At 43.6% G+C, this 18,955-nt stretch overlaps 1 protein-coding gene across 1 annotated transcript in view; it reads left to right on the top strand.

Annotated features, from left to right (window-relative positions):
- LOC145348144 (class I histocompatibility antigen, F10 alpha chain-like) overlaps positions 1–2,935 on the top strand; it is a gene marked incomplete at its 5' end in the record, with an annotated part of 81,354 nt that extends 78,419 nt beyond the window's left edge. Inside the window, one exon of the mRNA XM_080196309.1 lies at positions 2,695–2,935. Within this exon, the coding sequence (XP_080052435.1) occupies positions 2,695–2,747 (53 nt within the window). The remainder of the gene's footprint in view (positions 1–2,694) is intronic.
- Between the last annotated feature and the right edge of the window lie 16,020 nt (positions 2,936–18,955).

The raw sequence follows: 18,955 nt of genomic DNA, 5'->3' as shown, positions 1-18,955 counted from the left end.
TTTCTCTCATGCCCGTTTCCACAATAAACACAAGAACATAAGGCACCCAGACTGATCTCTGGAGGGTACTGGAGATTGATCCACTACCAACACCCCCCCCATAAGAGCCAGCCACGACACAAAATACCACAAGGGTAAATAGAAGTGAACCCTCTGGTCCCCACAAACACCAGGGATGGAGCCAACGAGTTGTAAAAGAATCCTGTCACTGAAGGATAGGGTGAGGTGGGATTTAAGCTTACAGAATGGACAAGTCCAGGCTGCTGGCTTCCTTCACCTACAAAGATGGCCAGGATCATATCTGAACAGACAATTCTCACCCACTTTAAGCTTACTGGAGGAGACAGGATCTACAAAGAGTCAAAAAATGGATACAAAAGCCAAGGACGGCAAATTCAACTCTCCCCTCCCTTGATAAAGTGCAAGAAAGCAGCAAAACTGGTCGGGATACAAAGCCAAGAGGGCAAAATTAAGCCTAAGTTATGGCTGTGCTGGAGAGAGATGGCAAGGATGGCCAAACACTATCCACAGCTATGCCTAGACGTGGAACGAATGGGCGCTGAATGAACCCCAGCCTGACCTGGATATGACTTACAGCGGCCTCAGAGTGAGTGAGAGAAATGTTTAAAATTGTTTTGTAAAAAATGGAACACACAAAAGATCCCCAGACATTGTCTTAGGTGTGGCTGGAGAATCACTCTAGGTTCACCTCACTGGTTGGACATGTATGGGAATGTATTAGAGCAGGCAAATTAATCCATGCGGAGAAGTATAAACCCCCAAAAGTGCAAAGGTATAAATGTGCAACTCTACGTGGATGACACTCCTGACCACATGGTGACTGGATGAAATCCATAAACCCCCCAAAAAAACAGAGGTTTAAAAGTGCAACTCTGCACAGATGATGAAAAAACAGATCTATCTTCATACCGAACCCATAAACCAATCAAATAAACAGGAATGTCCCTACACCGACTTGCTCTGCCAACTAGTGCCCCCCCAACAATCCGCCATGTACTACCCGAATCCACACCACAACAACTTGCCACCCACAGCGTAAAACACCCACAAAGAATAAAAAGTCGCCCCATCCCACCAGCTCTGGGAGCCACCCCACCTCATGCACCCTAAGAGACACAGGTGACGAAAGCGTCAAAACAGGGTAGAAAAACAAACCATCCTTCAACCAATAATCTACCCACCAACATCCCTATCAGGAAACCCCCAAGACATTCATTGTTCCACCTGATCTCTTGCCCCCTCCACCCCCAGTAGCCCACCTGTTACCCCCTTAACAGCCCACCCACTAAACAAAAATTTATTTTCTTCTCCCCCAAACCCCTCTCTGAAAAAAACAGGATCTGACCCAGCAACAGATGCAAAATCTTCCCATCAAAGAAAACTCCTCCCCCCCTAAATAAAAACCCTCCAACACACACACACACACACACCCCACTTGGACATCACCCCAAAACTTGTAAACACCCAACCTAGCAGCCCCCTCCTCCTAACACACTCCCCCAACAACCACTTCCCCCCAACCATATAAAACATGACAGAAGCAGACCATCGTGCTCCTTTTTCCTCACCACTCCACCCCACACAAGAAAAAACTAACACGGATAATATTATGTAAAATATAAGAAGAAAAACGCCCAGGAGGCAAGAAGACAACAAGTCAGAGGTTAAAGGCAAGGCATCACAGGGAGCAACAAGGGTTGGACGTGAGCCGAAAGAAAGGTTGCAGAGCACAAAGAAAAGGGGAAATGTCCTCTCTCTGTCCAACCCTAAAAATTTCTCTCTTTCTCCCTCCATGTTTCTCTCTCTGTATCTATAATCTTGTCCACGGTCTCTGACTCTTTGATAATGAACAGTTTTTCAATGCCTTTCCTTCCTTTTACGCATCCCCCCCGCCCCCCAAACAGCTTGTGATTAAGGGGAATCTTCAACCTGCTACCCACAAGTTGCTGAGGTGTGAACTGTGTTAATAAATATTAGGAGCTAATCCTTCTAACTGAGATATTCTGGCTAGATTTTACTGTACAATGTTCATCCCAATACCATCATTCAGACTCTTCTTCCTGAACTATGTAAATATATCACCATTGGCTCCCTGATTTCTGAAGACAGTTTTTCAGTTATTCCTTCAGAATCTTCCTGCATCCTCTGCATCCTCACACAGGTTAGCATTTCAGTTCCCAATGGGCCCTGAATCTTTCCTTTGTGAGCCTCTTGCTATTGATGTATTTATACAACATCTTTGGCTGTTTCTTGATTTTACTTGCAAGTACTTTTTTTTCCATGATCTCTCTTCAATGTCCCAATTTCTCTTCTAATTTCATCCCTACACTTCCTGAACGTTTCCAGCTTTCTGCAGTCTTAGATGTTAGAGGTCGGCTGGGTCTGATGGGTTTTGTTGGGCGTGTTTTGTGTCTGCTGGCTTTTCCTCTTCCTGTAACTATGGACTTTTTTCTCTCCTCCAGTGACCTCCCTTGTCTCAATCAGTGTTCCAGAGAGATCAGTGGGAGGTATGGATTAGATACTCAATAATTTTCTCGTAGTGCCAGCAAGTGAATCATAGTGTCTCTATGAATGTGATTGTGTATATTGAACTTTAAATGTCTGTACTTTCTCTCTTTGTGGCTGGATTTTTAAAAAATCCAATCTAATTCACGCTGTTTAACCTGTTTACAGATTCTAGGAAGCCAACTCACTCACTGCTGATGCACCCAATTTCTTCACTGTGAGGAAAAGTGGACATGTTTAAAGTTTATTTATTGGTCTCATAATTAGACTTACATTAAACTGTCATGAAGTTACTGTGAAAATCCCCTAATTGCCTTAGCCCGGTGCCTGTTTGGGTACACTGAGGGAGAATTTAGCACGGCCAATGCATCTAACCAGCATGCCTTTCGGACTGTGCGAGGAAATCAGGGCACCCGGAGGAAACCCATGCAGATACAGAGAGAACATGCTGACTCTGCACAGACAGTGACCCAAGTCGGAAGTCAAACCTGGGTCCCTGGCACTGTACCACCGTGCCGCCCCTGTGTAGAGTGAGGGGTCTGCTCCTGTTGGGTGGAAGGGGTTGTTTGTGGGTGTGGATAGGAGGTGCTGGCAGTAACAGTGATATAGTGGAAACGGTTTTTTCACCAAAAGCAAAGGCTGGAATTACGTGCTGGGGATTAGGAAGTCTATACCTCAGCATTTTTTCATGGTGGCGTTGGGACCTTTAGTTTGTGTTGTGTAAATCAGGATCTGTTTCGGCAGTTTTTAACTTCCCCCAATTCCTATGAGGAAGGAGGTTCTTTCTCCACTTCCCGGCTCTGTACAGTCCTTGGTTCATAACTACTGCCACTCTGGTGGGGGACATTTTGAGCCTTTTAACAAAAAAAATCTTCAGGAACCTGCACCAAAAAAATCATAACAAGAAACCAACAGCCAGCACAGGTTACAAATGGGAAGATGGTGCATTATTTCTGGTGGTAACTGTAATGAGAAATGCAGTGTATGTGGACTTTAGGAAAACATTTGACAAGTTACCAAATGGGGAATTACTAGAGAAGGTTAATTGAATCTACTAAAACTCTCTTGTACACACAAATCTTTTAACTGGATCACAGTGACCTTGTAGCATGTCAGACTCTCATTCCAGATTAGGACCTGGAAGTTGACATGTAACATTCAAGACCAAAGCAGAAAATTATAGAAAATCCCAGTAGATCTTGCAGCATCTTTAGATAGAGAAGGAAGAGTTCATGTTTTAAATCCACATGACTTTTGTTCAGAGTAATCTTTGAGACCCTGTCCAGCTTCACCATCCCATCCTGCCATTGATAACCCACCACATTGCATTTGGTCACGCTTCCAGTATTTCTGTGTAGAATTGAATCATTCTGCACACTTGGATAAGCAGATGTACTGAACACATTTGTCCCATTTTAAGGTAGATGCAGGAGCAGAGAGACCTGGGAATGCATTTGCACAAATCTCTGGAGCTATCAGGGACAAGCTGATGGTTTTTAGAAAAGCATACGGACTGCCGGGCTTTCTGGTTTTAGCTGTGGTTCAGTAACACTCCTCCCTCTGGGAAAGAAGGTTGTAGCTTCTAGACCCAGTCCAAGAAATGTGGCACACACTCAGAGAGACCATGGCCTCGTGGTATTATCACTAGACTAATAATTCAAAGAGTTTTTTGAAGGGGTAACCAAGAAGGTAGATGAGGGCAGTGCAGTTGATGTTGTTTACATGGCCTTTAGCAAGGCCTTTGACAAGATCCCGCATGGTAAGTTGTTGCCTAAGGTTAAATCTCATGGGATCCAGGGAGGTATCTAGATGGATACAAAATTGGCTTCTGTCAAGAAGCCAAAGGGTAGTTGTAAAGGGTTGTTTTTTGAACTGGAGGCCTGTGACTAGCAGTGTGCCTCAGGTATCAGTGCTGGGTCCACTGTTATTTGTCATTTGTATTAATGATTTGGATCAAAATATAGGAGACATCGTTATTAAGTTTGCAGATGAGACTAAGATTGGTAGCATGGTGGACAGTGAAGAAAGTTATCTCCGTTTACAATGGGATCTTGATCAATTGGGCTAGTGGGCTGACGAATGGCAGATGGAGTTCAATTTAGACAAATGTGAGGTGATGCATTTTGGTAGATTGAACCAGGGCAGGATTTACTCAGTTAACGGGCATCGGGGAGAGTCACAGAACGAAGAAAGCTAGGGGTACGTGTTCATAGCTCCTTGAAAGTGGAGCCACTGGTGGACAGAGTGGTGAAGAAGGCTTTTGGCATGCTTGGTTTCATTGTTCAGAACATTGAATACAGGAGTTGGGACGTCTTGTTGAAGTTGTACACGACATTGGTAAGGCCACACTTGGAATATCGTGTTCAGTTCTGGTCACCCTATTATAGAAAGGATATTATTAAACTAAAAAGTGCAGAAAATATTTACTAGGATGCTATGGGATTTTGGTTTGGGTTTGTAAGAAGAGGCTGGATAGACTGGGACATTTTTTCTCTGGAGCGTAGGAGTCTGAGGGGTGATCTTATAGAGGTCTGTAAAATAATGACGGGCACAGATCAGCTCGATAGCCAATATCTTTACCCAAAGGCAGGGGATTCTAAAACTAGAGGGCATAGGTTTAAGGTGAAAAGGGAGAGATACAAAAGTGTCCAGAGGAGCAATTTTTTCTCACAGAGTGGAGAGTGTCTGAAACAAGCTGCCAGAGGTATTAGTAGAGGTGGGTATGATTTTGAATTTTAAAAAGCATTTAGATAATTGCATGGAGAAAATGGGTGTAGAGACATGGACCAAATGTGGACAATTGGGATTAGCATAGGGGTTTAAAAAAAATGAGTGGCATGGACAAGTTGGGCCGAAGGGTCTGGTTCCCTGCTGTAAACATCTATGACTCAGCTAATGTACCGGGGACCCGTGTTCGAATACCACCATGGCAGGTGGTGGAATTTTAATTCAATAAAAAAATTTAGAATTAAGAATATGCTGATGGCCATGAAACCATTATTGATTGTCATTGATGTCCTTCAGGGAAGGAAATCTGCTGTCCTTACGTGGTCTGACCTATATGTGACTCCAGACCCAGAGCAATGTGGGTGACTCTCAACTGCCCTCAGAAACTGAGGATGTGTAATAAATGTTGGCCAGCCAGCAACGCCCATGTCACAAGAATGAATTTAAAAAAGGCAAATTGACAGAATGTTGTACTGTCAGTGGAGAACTACTGAGTGAGGAGGCGGTACAGTGATTTGCACTGCCACCTCACAGTGCCAGGGACCGGGGTTCGATTCCTGGCTTGGGTCACTGTCTGTGTGGAGTCTGCACATTCTCCTTGCATCTGTGTGGTATTCCTTTGGGTGCTCTGGTTTCCTTCCACAGTCCAAAGATGTGTAAGTTCGATGCATTGGCCATATTAAATTCTCGCTCAGTGTACCCAAACAGACACTGGAGTGTTGCGACGAGGGAATTTTCACAGTTTAAGTTTCTCTAAAAATTGCAGTGCAAATGTAAGCCTGCTTGTATATATAAATGTATTTAAAGTTTTTTTGTTGTTGAACATTTGGATTTGCACTTCTGAGGGAGTGCTGCTCATTTTGTAGCATTGTGGGAGGGAGTGATGCACCTTAGGGTGGGAGTGCTAAGGATGTGTAGACTGTGGCAGAGGCAGGACAGAGGGAGTGCTGTGCTGTTACAGGTCATGTTCAGTTTGAAGATGAGAAACCTGAGTCTAGATCTCATGTTTTAAACTTCAAAGTCAAATCTAAGCATATGAAGACTGAGTTGGATAAGAAGACTGGAGAGATCATCTGGAAGGTAAAGCAGGCAGATATTAACCAAGGTATTCCATAACTCTCAGCAAAGAAACATTATGTTGAGGAAATAACTCTGTATAGGAAGGAGCTCTATCTCTGCTGAACAAAACAAGCTTCGGATAGCATTAAATTGTAGGAAAATGTATTGCAACTGTAATAACTGTAAAAATTGCAACTGTACAGGGCACTGGTAAGGCTGCAACTGGAGTACTGTGTGCAGTTTTGGTCCCCTTATTTGCAAAAGGATATATTGGCCTTGAAGGGAGTACAGAGAAAGTTCACCAAGCTGATACCGGAGATGAGGGGGTTAACTTGTGAAGAGAGATTGAATAGACTGGGCCTGTACTCGTTAGAGTTTAGAAGGCTGAGGGGGGATCTTATAGAGACTTACAAGATAATGAAGGGGCTAGATAGGGCAGAGGTAGAGAGATTCTTCCCACTTGGAAAGGAAAACAGAACTAGAGGGCACAGCCTCAAAATAGGGGGGTGGGGGGTGAGGGGGGGGGGGCGGGGGGGCGGGCAGTTTAGGTCAGAGTTGAGGAGGAACTTCGTCACTCAAAGGGTGGTGAATCTCTGGAATTCTCTGCCCGTTGAAGTGGTGGAGTCTACCTCGCTGAATGTATTTAAGTCATGGGTAGATAGATTTCTGATAGACAGGGGAATTAAGGGTTACGGGGAGAAAGCGGGAAAGTGGAATTTATCCACTTCAGATCAGCCATGATCTTATTGAATGGCGAAACAGGCTCAAAGGGCTAGATGTCCTACTCCTGCTCCTATTTCTTATGTTCTTATGTGTCCAGTGCTGTCAAAGTTAGTGGTAGATCAGAAGACTGGGAAATATTTAGAAACCAGCAAAGGATGTCTGAAGTAATAGAGTAAGGAATCTCAGGTATGAGTGTTAGTGCCTGAACTAACATGGGACTTTTAATGTAAGAGAGGGCTGGGATTATGGGAGGCTGAGTTGGAGGAATGAGAAGGGTTAATTGGATGGGGAAATAGATCAGGTGAAAATGGAGAGGGGGAAATGGAGAGGAGTTAATGTGAGACTGAGGATTGGGGTCAGCATAATGAGGCTGGGGAATTGTGTGCACTATTGTGAGTACTATTTGCACAGGGTAATTTTTTTTCTATATATATAAGTTCCTGTTCTTCAGAACAGGATAAATTTTACGTGTTTATAATATATTTTGTATATACATTTAAAGAAGCAATGCATTTGTTTTCTTCATGCCTGCAGGCACTGTATTTTTGTATAAATTGTGTATATTTTCTTACCCTTGGAATATGAATCCTAATTTAGTTGTTGAGCAGCAAATGTCTAAGTTTAAAATAAAGTAGTTTATATTATATATCTACGCTGAATTATTGCAATGTTGTACACTTGGTCTGACACACGCACCTTCACACAAAAAGACTGGACACTGATAAATGGTGTGCTTTCCCAAATTACAGTTAATTCAGCTTCTGACTTATGATTTTGGTTGCCCACGTGCAGACCAATGACTTCTTGAAGAGATTATCTGATTTGAAGTTGAATTGCGTGTCTTGTAAAGTACAGGTTTAAGTGCAGATTGAAAGATTTTTTTGTAGTTGAACATTTAGGTGATTAGTTCTCAGATGAACTTTGAAACTGGAAAGAGTTAGCAGTTTGATGATTTTCAACTACTTTCGGAATCTGGTTCTCAGACTGACTGACAATTGTTCTGATGAATCTGCTGGATTCTGATGTAAGAAGGATGCTGTTACAGCTTCAATCACATCACCTTTTAGTTAACACTTCAGAGGCCCACTCACTGTAGTGTGTGTGTGCAAGGTCATTGTGATAGAATGGGTAATTGATAATGGCCACTTGTGACTACTAAATTAACTTTAACTTTAGTTGCGTGGAGGTAAGTATTGTGTTGGGTGTAATGGGTACTAAACTTACCAGGGATGGTGAAAGAGCCTGAATAAATATTTGCCTTCTTTCTGAAAGTTTGTTCACCATACAGATTGTTTCACAGGAATTCCATGCCCCTGACAGTAACGTGTGTGTAAGTTCAGCACACAGACAGCAGCAGTTCAAGCCCGCTATTCCTCCCTCTCCCTGCAATCACCTCCATCACTACATCCCTCACCATCTCTGTAACATTCTCCATCATAATATCCCTCCATATACCTGTAACTTCCTAAATCCTTCCCCACCCCTGTAAAACTTTTCATCCCCACATTCCTCCCTGTCTCTGTGGTCTCGTCCAGCAGCTACACCCCCCTATCTCTGTAACATCCTTCTGCTTCTACACCCGCCCTATCTTTGTAACTTCCTCCAGACCCTACAACTTCCTTACATCTGTAACCTCCTCCAGCCCCGACACCTTCCCTATTATTGTAACTTGCTCGAGACTCAACAATTCGTCTATCTTTGTTAACTTTTCCAGCCTGTACGTCCTTCTCTATCTCTGTGGTCTCCTCCATCTCCTATATCCCTCCAAGATCTCTGGTCTCCTTGAATTCTGGCCTCTTGAACATCCCAGATGGAATCTCTTTGTTGGCAGCCATGCCTTCAGCTGGCTGGGCCCTTAGCTTTGAAGTTCCTCCTTAAACCCTCTCTAACATTTTCCTCCATCCTTTGATTTAAATACATCTCTTAGACAAAGCTTTTGATCACTGGTCTAAAATAACTCCATATGTCCTTGGTCTTGAAATCTGTTTTACAATCACTCATTGAAGTTAATTTCTTGACTCAAACATGTTCCAAAATGGATCATTAGAACCTTCCCACTCACCCATCCTCTCCAATGGACTGAAAGCTGCCATAGCTGTTATTGGATAAAGTATGAAGGGGAGATATCCTCGGATCCTGGATCACTATTCATCCTTCAGGCTGCACCACCTGAAATGAAACTTGTCCAGTCATTAACTCTTTGATGCTTGAGGGATTGTGCTCTGCACACGAAGGGGTGTAACTCACGGCCACGGGGAACGGTTGAGTTGAATATCGTGGATCTGGTCAAAAGGAAAACTGAATAGCTGGATAAGGAATCAAGGAATAGATGGCAATTCTGAAGGATATATGATGGGATGAGCTCAAGGGGAGGTGGAAGGAAGACTAGTTGGGGTGAATGGCCTGTTGCTGTAAATTCTCTGTGAAAGACTTTGGAACTAGACATTTTAAACATGGAAATTTTTTTTGGACTTCTCTGAAGAGGGATAGATCTGGTTTACGCCTTCAGCTCCCTGGGCTACAATCTTTAGAATTCCCTCTGTAAACCTCTCCACCTTCCTCTCTCCTTGTTTAAGATCTCTCTTAAAACCTAGCGCTTGAACCAGGCCTTTGTTCGCTGATGTTATGTTCCCTTGAGTACTGCATCTTCTAATATTTCGCTACATTAACAACATTGGATTACTGAAAATTTAAGTTGTCACAAACAAGAACTTAAGAACGAGGTGCAAGAGTTGGACATCTGGCCCCTTCAACCTGCTCTGCCACTCAACAAGATCACGTCTGATCTTCTGTGGCTTTCACTCCACTTTTCTGACTGCCTTCCCATAATGCTGATAATCAGAAATCTGATTCAAACATGGATAAATTTAATGGTCCAGCTTCCGGGGAAAAGAATTCCAAGCACTGATCCTCCTGGAGATGAAATTCCTCCTCCTTCACATCTTAAATGGGAGATCCATTATTATTGAACTCTGCCTCCTAGTTACAGATTTTCCCATGAGGGGAAACACCTTTCAGCGTCCACCCTGTCAACTCCTTTGGAATCTTGCATCATTTGACAAAATCACCACATATTCTTCAAAACTCTAGTCAACACTGCCTTAGGACAAATCCCTGCATCCTAGAAATCTGTCCAGTGAACCTTCTCTGAACTGCCCTCATTGCAAATATGTCCCTGTTTGAGTAAGGACACCCAGATCCCTCTACATCTCAGAAATCTGCAAACTCTCACCATTTAGGTATTATTCTCTTTATTCTCCCTACCAACATAGACAATTCACATATCACCGCAATATACCCCCTTTGCAAGACATTTGCCCACTCATTTAACCTTGTGGCCTCCTTATGTCCTCTTGACGACTTACTTTCCTACTGATCTTTGTGCCATCAGCAAATTTAGCAACCACAACTTTGATCTTTTCGATTCATTTATATAAATTGTCCCTGCACTGATTCCATTGGTAATACACTTGCTCCATCCCACCAACAGAAAAAAAAGGACACATTTATGGCTATCCTCTGTTTGCTATTGAAGTGGGGAAAATAAAGGAATGGTTAGCTGGCACACAAAATGGTTACCTGGGAAGAGATATCTAACAGGCAGTGGCTTTTAGCACAGACAGTCTCTTAAAGTTAAAACATGCAGTAACTGAGATGCTGCAGGAAGCTTGTCAGAGCTTAGGGCACTTTAAAGATAAGGGCAGACCCAGAACAATAGAGACTGACAATAGGATCAGCCCTAGATGGGAACATTAATAGATAAATGCAAAAAAACCCATCACTGAACGTATAGATCAAAGTCATGATGTGGAGGTGCTGGCATTGGACTGGGGTAAACACAGTAAGAAATCTGACAACACCAGGTTAGACCTGGTATTGACTACTATTGACACCGCAAACTGCCGGATCCAAGTGGAGAGGATCTCCAAGAAGATTGCACATATCGACACAGACATCAAGTTTTTACAGAGATGCCTTAAACCTGGTGTTGTCAGACTTTTTACTGTGTTTACCCCAGTCCAATGCTGGCATCTCCACATCATGACTACTATCGACACCGCAAACTGCCGGATCCAAGTGGAGAGGAACCTCCAAAAAGATTGCGCATATCGACACAGTCATCAAGTTTTTACAGAGATGCCTTGGTGTTGTCAGATTTACTGTATAGATTGAAACCAGTCATTAATAGAGGAAATGTATCCATTATATGAACAATGCTATATTAACTGCTCATGTCTGAACTTGTCTGATTGTAACGATGTGTTAACTATCGACCACCATGATCCGTCTACTCAACTATAACGATGTGTTAAACGGCTAATGTCCGGACTACCTATTGTCTGAAAGGTACTAAAATGATCAACTGCTATTGTATGATTGGGAGGGTAGCTGCCAAGTACTGTGGAGTACCAGTGCTTTCTCCCAAAGCTTCGTATCCAAAATAAAACTGTTATTGAACCTCCAGTCTGACTCCAGTGGTAAATTTCCCACAACAATTGGTGAAGTCGGCAAGGATCTTATTACTGGTAAATTTCGATCAAAGTTCATAATCGGAAAGTTGGGGTGGAGATCACTGAATCTGTGGAAGTCAGACAAGGTCAAGAATACGGTTTAAAAGGGGTTAAACTTAAGGGATATTTGTAGTAATAAGTATTGAGTGTATATGATATAGTGATAAGTACTAACTGCTGATAGTGGTAAGGAACTGTTACTTGTGCTGACCGACTAGAGGACAAGGTAGTGCCTGTCTCAAACGCACAGCCTTAGACCGGTTGTTAAGAGGGGAAATCCCCTACGCGAAGGTCAGGAACCTGAAGTGGGCGTAGAGGCACCAAGGGCACTTAGGATTGTGAGGCACAAGTGGCAGAGGTTGGTTAACATCAAACTCTGTAGTGGTGAACAAACACAGATTTGGCATCTGATTGCATGAAAGTTTGTATAGTTGGGCACTGTACTGTCAATGTTGTAAAAGCGGTGGGGAAAAGGAGCTGATCATCCAGTGGAGAAGCACATTGCTGAGGTGGTAACAATGGAAGCTGTGAGTATAAATTGAAACCCTGAGACGGTAGTGAAACACGTTACTAGAGTAGTAATAGTGGGTATTGAAGTCCCTACGTTAGACAGCACACTTTACTAGGGAGTAATTGTGGCCATACGGTGCCTAAAACACATTGCCAAGGAGGCAATAGTGACCGGGGTAGTGAACTCTGCAAAATGGCAGATAAAGAAGTTATAGGGGATCTGCAGGTTCTCTCATTGAAGTGTACATGACAGACAGGTAAGCGTTAATAAAGAGGATGCAAACAGATGGCTGGGATACTTCCCAGACCTTAGAGCAGCAGAGAAAGTGGATAGATAGAGAAAAGAGAAACACGACAAAGAAGAAAGGGGTTTTATTGGTACATCAGTTAGCTGGACTAATTGAGCAAATAGGCTCCTCTACTGAAAAGTGGAGTGAAGATAGAGAAAAGATTAGAGAGTTAGAATCCAGAGTAAGGGAACTGGAGAAACAAAACCAAGTGTTAGAAGGGAAGCAATGGAGAGGGGAAACTGTTCTCTACCTCCTTATGAGTTCACATGATAGGGACCAACCGCTCCTCCAGAGGAGTGGGAAGTGCTAGAACACAACTTAGCGCCAGTAACCAGAGGGGGAACAGCTGCGCAGCCAAAGACAAATTATAAACCCTTCCCTGGGTAAATTACAACCTAAAAGCGCAAACCCTAAATCTGGGAAGAATTAGACACAATCTGGGTAGGACACCAATTACACCTGAGAGACATCTGGTGCGGCTGCACTTGGAGTATTGCATTCAGTTCTGGTTGCCGCATTGTAAGAAGGATGTGGAGGCATTGGAAAGGGTGCAGAGGAGGTTTACCAGGATGTTGCCTGGTACGATGGGAAGGTCTTACAAGGAAAGGCTGAGGGACTTGAAGTTATTTTCATTAGAGAGAAGAAGGTTACGAGGTGACCTAATTGAGGCGTACAAGATGATCAAAGGATTGGATAGGGTGGACAGTGAGGGCCTTTTACCTCGGATGGTGATGGCTAACACGAGGGGACATAGCTTTAAATTAAGGGGTGGTAATTATAGGACGGATGTCAGAGGTAGGTTCTTTACTCAGAAGGTAGTAAGGTTGTGGAGTGCCCTGCCTGCAGCAGTTGTGGACTCGCCAACATTAAGGGTGTTCAAATGGTCAGTGGATAGGCATATGGATAACATTGGAATAGTTTAGGTTAGAGGGTCATTAGATTGGTTCCACTGGTTGGCGCAGCATTGAGGGCTGAAGGGCCTGTACTGCGCTGTAATGTTCTATGTTCTATGTTCTACATACACTAGCTGATCAAGGCAGCCTGTCCAGCAGATAAGTGGATAAGCAGGTAACAGGTGGACCCGCTGCCGTTCCTCCAGCACAGGATTATAGTGGGGGACAGTGGACACATGTATTCCCCCTAACATCAGAAATAGATGCCCAATAGGTACGCTTCACCCAGTTTAAGGCAGAAATTCAGAGGGTATTAGGGAATGCTCCTACTAACTGGAGCAGAATTACCACAACCAAACAACCAAAAGGGGAAGGAGCTTCTGAATGCGGGGAGCAATTGTTCCAAGTATATCGAGAATGCTCAGGACAAGGAAACCCAGGTCAAGGAGATCGAGCATTCATCCAGGCATTCAAAGATGGACTCTTTAGTGCTCACCAAACCATTCGAAAAATAGGAGTGATTATGTCCCAAGATTACAATGAGTTGGTAGAGTGGGATAGCGACGTACCGGGAGGTGGAGGAGAGAAATCCCAGACAAGAACAAGGCTAGAAAGAGTAGCAGCTTACAGTAATGGGAATGGAACTAACTTTAAATGGACTTGCCACAATTGTGGCCGGCAAGGGCACTTTGCGAGGGATTGCAGGGCCCCACGGAAAGGGAACAGATTTGGGAGCAGTGGGAAACATTGAAGCCACTGTCATAAATATTTTTCACATAGAAACAGTGTGTTGGGATAAGTATGGGAGACCCCCGACCCGATCCATGACCACGGCAGAACCGGAAGAAGCACAGAACCTCTGGGATCAGCAAGATTGACGGTCTGCAGCCCCCATTCACAAGGGTAAGAAGGAGGGAAGGATTTATGTGTCTGCACTAGTAGGGGGCAGGTAATGTGAGATGCTGGTGGACACAGGAGCATCCATATCTGTCACTGACCTACCCTTACCCACGACAAACAAAATGATTTACCTGACCGGGATAGGAGGGAACAAAACACCCGCCTACATGAGTGAGACCACGTTAGTAGAGATAAATAATCTAAATATACCAATGAGGTTTTATGTGTGTAAAAATAACGAGTATACAATAATGGGAAATGATTTGATGAGAGAATATGAGATTGTGATAGACTGTGGAACGAGATAATTAATCTGGCCAAGACAAGACGGTCGGAAAACTAGAATAGGAAAACTCACAAGTCACCTCGAAACTATTAAGGTGGCCACAGTCACCACCAGAAATTGGGAATTAGAGACAGGAGGGTTCAGAGCCATCTGTGCTTCTGTCCCCGGGGTGTGGGCTGAAACAAAGTTAGATACCAGCTTAACTAAAACGGACCCAATAAAGGTACCTGGACTGGAGCATAAGCCCCACCGACAATACCCAATAAAAGCAGAAGCAGAGAAAGCTGTAGTGGAGGCAGTGAAAGAGTTAGTGGAAAGAGGGATTCTGAGAGAAACCATGAGTACCACTAACTCCCCAACCTGGCCGGTGAGTAAACCTGACGGAAGCTATAGGCTCACGATACATTACACCAGACTCAATAAAGTCACGTCTAAGCTGCACCCCTTTGTAGCAAGTCCCTCGACAATTCTGAATGGACTGTCACAGGAGCACAAAATATTCACAGTATTGGTTATAACCAACAAATTCTGGTCCTTACCATTGAATCCTGAATCCCAAGACAAATTCACTTTTACAGTGGGAGACAAACAGTACACTTGGACTTGCCTACCACAGGGATTCCACAACAGCCCTGCTATCTTCCATCGAGTAATGAGTGACATCCTGAACAGGATAGAACTGTCAGACAGTAGTACGATCCTACAATACGTAGATGACATCCTAATAGCTTCGGAGTCCAAGTCAGGACATCAAGAAGCCTTTTATTTAGTACTGAATGAATTAAAAGCGGCAAGGTTAAAGGTGAGCCCCAAAAAGGCACAAATCGGGAAAACACAGGTCCTATAGCTAGGACACCTTATATCCCAAGGACTTAAAGAAATGTCAACAGACCGAAAGAAGGTGGTACAACAAATACAATGACCTGTCAACGTAAGAGGGATAAGAAAGGTGCTGGGATTAGACAACTATAGCCGGAGTTTCATCCCAGGGTGCGCAATACTAGCAGAACCCATACAGCGATTAGTCAAAGGGGGAAAACCAGCTTTAGACCCTGTAGAATGGGGACCCGAGCAGGAAGAGGGTTACAGTAAACTAAAAACATAATGAATGTCAGCCCCTGGACTAGGATTACCAGATTCCAATAAGGACTTCCACATCCATTGTAGCAATGAGGGACGGTTCTATTCCGCAGTGGTAATGCAGGACCATGGTGACAAAGGGAGACCTATAGGTTACTATTCCATCGCAGAAGGGCCGGTAGTCACCAGACTGCCAAGGTGCATAGCTGCCTTGGATTGCGCTGCCTGGGCCGTAAAGGTTAGCGAGCCAATAATAATGACAGGGAATAGGATCCTTCACACAAAGCTCACCTTGGTGGAAACGTTGAACACGGGAAAACTAAAGTCAGTCTCAAAGGGCTAAGTGGGAAGTTGTCCTCCTACCTCCCAGCAAGTCCGTAACAATAATAAGGGATACAGGAAATCGCCCAGCAGAAGGGATTTTAGACTCAAGAGAGCCACACAATTGTGGGGATATAGATATGGACGAAGGCGAGGGTAGGATAAAGGATATACCTTTAACAACAGCTGAGGAGACCCTTTTTTGTAGATGGATCACGCAAATATGTAGAAGGATCATCCCAGACAGGGTGAGCAGTAGTAAATGACAAATTAGAGACAGTAAGATCAGGAAGTATTGACGGAGGTCTATCCACGCAAGTGGCAAAACTAGTGGCACTCACACAGGCACTAGAGTTATCTGAAGGCAAAACGGTAAACATCTATACAGATAGTCAATATGTGTTCAGAGTCACACATGATTTTATGACAGCATGAGGTAGAAGAGGGTTCATAACCATGGGAGGAACTCCTATCAAACACCAACAAAGAATTAAGGCATTATTGGAAGCTAGCGAGAAACCTTGAGAAGCCACAGTAATCAAAATTAACATGCACCAGAAAGAACCAGGAAGAGATAACCTGGACTGGTTAAATTTCAGAGGAAACCAAGCTGCAGATAGAGCGGCACACAGTTAGCCTGAGGACAGGAGACAATTGGTGAGCTGCCAATAGCAGTGACAGAACAGACAGGAGACGATATAATTATTCGGGACTTACATGAGGATACCTCGAAAGAGGAAGAGGAGGAGTGGGAAGCACAGGGAGCGGTCAAAGGGATTGATAACATTTGGAGATGGGAAAATAAGGTAATAGCACCAGATTGCATACAAAACACCCTATTGGAACTACACCATGGACTCTCACATGAAAATAGACAGGCCACGATAATTAGTATAGGAAAGGAATGATGGTGGAAAGGAATGGGAAGGGATATAGCCCAACACCGTCACCAATGCGTGACATGTGCACAACACAACCCTGGTAGACCCATAAAAATTAAAATGGGACACCAGCCCCAACCAAAGGGACTCTGGGAACATCTGCAAATGGATCTCACAGGGCCACTACCACAATCCCATGGCAAAACCTATTGTCTGGTTATTATAGACCAGTTCACCAGGTGAATAGAAGTGTTCCCTACTACAAATTGTACTGCTACCACAGTGGTTAGGATATTGGCAGAAGAGGGAATCCCTAGATGGAGATTATCCCTACAAATCAATTTGGACCAAGGGACACACTTCACTGGAAAGGTGGTAAAAAACAGTGTGCCAATAGATGGGGATAAAACAAAAATTTCACATCCCTTACACCCACAGAGTTCTGGAATGGTGGACCGTATGAATAGAACCCTGAAGAATGCACTGGCTAAAGCCATACAAACATCGGGAAAAATGTGGACAGAAGTATTGCCCACTATATTAATGAGGCTAAGAGCTACCACAAACCGGACAACCGGATTAATCCCTTATGAACTAATGACAGGACGGGCGATGCAATTACCAGAAAGCATCATAACAGGTGGGGCCGATGTAGGTCCACTAAAAGATAAAATCAGGAGATATGATTTGGAACTAAGCGCCCAACTAAATTGGTAAAAGATAATTCAAGAGAAAATAAAAGCACAGAGAGAGTTTGAAATGTTCCCTGACGTCCTAGCAGCGGGAAGTCACGTCCTAGTAAAAACATTACCTGACAAACCAGGGTTTGCACCAAAATGGAATGGGCCATATGAAGTTATAGTTAATGGAGATACCTGCGCCTGTATAGACATACAAGGGAAAAGTACATGGAAACATTGGACCCAGCTGAAATTACACAAAGGAATGAATGAATGAATGAATGAGTGAACAACAGAACTGCTTTCCTCAACACAGGCAAAGTCTGCAAGCAAGAGTAACTGGCACGTTCGTGTTGACAGTGCAACTTTTGAAAATTGTATAATTTACAGTATTAGGGTTGATAATTGCTCATTGCAGATATGTATGTAATTGTGTATGTAACTGAATCACTTTGCATTGTCACGACTGGAAATTTGACTGGATTGGAAGCTAACCTATATTACAAGGCTCATGTACACTTACATGGGAATTGAACTGTATGTTACCCGTTAGCACAATCGGTAGAAGCCCTATTTGTGGACCCCACATGACTTGTATACAGTAGATACATCAGATGCACCCTGTAAGGGACAATTTGGCAAATATAAAAGATGTATACAGGGAAGATGTGTGGAACTTGCAAATCCCACAGATCCTGTGTGCTGGGGGTTCCGACAAGTGGGAGGAAAAGCTTGTTCAAGTACTGCAAGCTATCCACTTTGTCTTATGGGGCAGGGATGGGGATGTACCTATGCCTTGGTCCCCAAGAATGATTCCTGCATGCAGACACAGTGTGTCCGTCAATATTGTCAGGTTAATAAGGGACAGTTTACTTGCACTTGTGATGAACAGAAATGCCTACATGTAACCGTGGGAAGGCAGCTCATTTGTGGACAATGCAATGGGACTCAAGTAAGCTCAGCTAAATGGACATACCCATTTGATACTTACCAGGAGGTGGGATCAAACGGGTAGTCAAGTAAATTGAACAATTGGCAATATGAACAAACTCATAATCAAGACACTAAATGTTACTGGGCTAAGAAGGGATTTGTATTCCTCTTCAATAGGACTTACACGACAGAAGCACCAAACCTCCCAAACCATTTTGCAGTAGGAATAATAGGACCACTCACTGTTCCATCCCCTCTTAAGGAGGATATCTATAGGAGAATAGTAATCTGGGCCATCAGCAAAGAATTCTGCACTGATTGGAAAGCACCGAGCACAATGGGATCATCACTGGGATACGGGTTTCTTAGAGCCCTATCTCTGGGTGGGGGGGGGGGGGGGGCAACAGCAGCAGTGATTAGTGCAAAAAACAGGAATCATATTGTTTGTGGGCTAACAGTCCTGGGAAACAGCACTTCAAAAGCATTGGAAGCTGTCAACCAAGAAATGGCTGCACAAAGATTATATGCACAGCAGACATGACATGCTGTGGACTACCAATTAGCACAGTAAGGGGAAGCATGTTCAATCATAGGCAACAAATGCATAACCATGTCACAGATGAATCCTATAAGAT

Source organism: Carcharhinus amblyrhynchos, chromosome 9, assembly GCF_965287045.1.
Source record: "Carcharhinus amblyrhynchos chromosome 9, sCarAmb.v2.hapA, whole genome shotgun sequence".
Taxonomy (NCBI): domain Eukaryota; kingdom Metazoa; phylum Chordata; class Chondrichthyes; order Carcharhiniformes; family Carcharhinidae; genus Carcharhinus; species Carcharhinus amblyrhynchos.
Note: the sequence above shows the minus strand (reverse complement) of the source record. Positions and strands in the feature narration are given on the sequence as shown.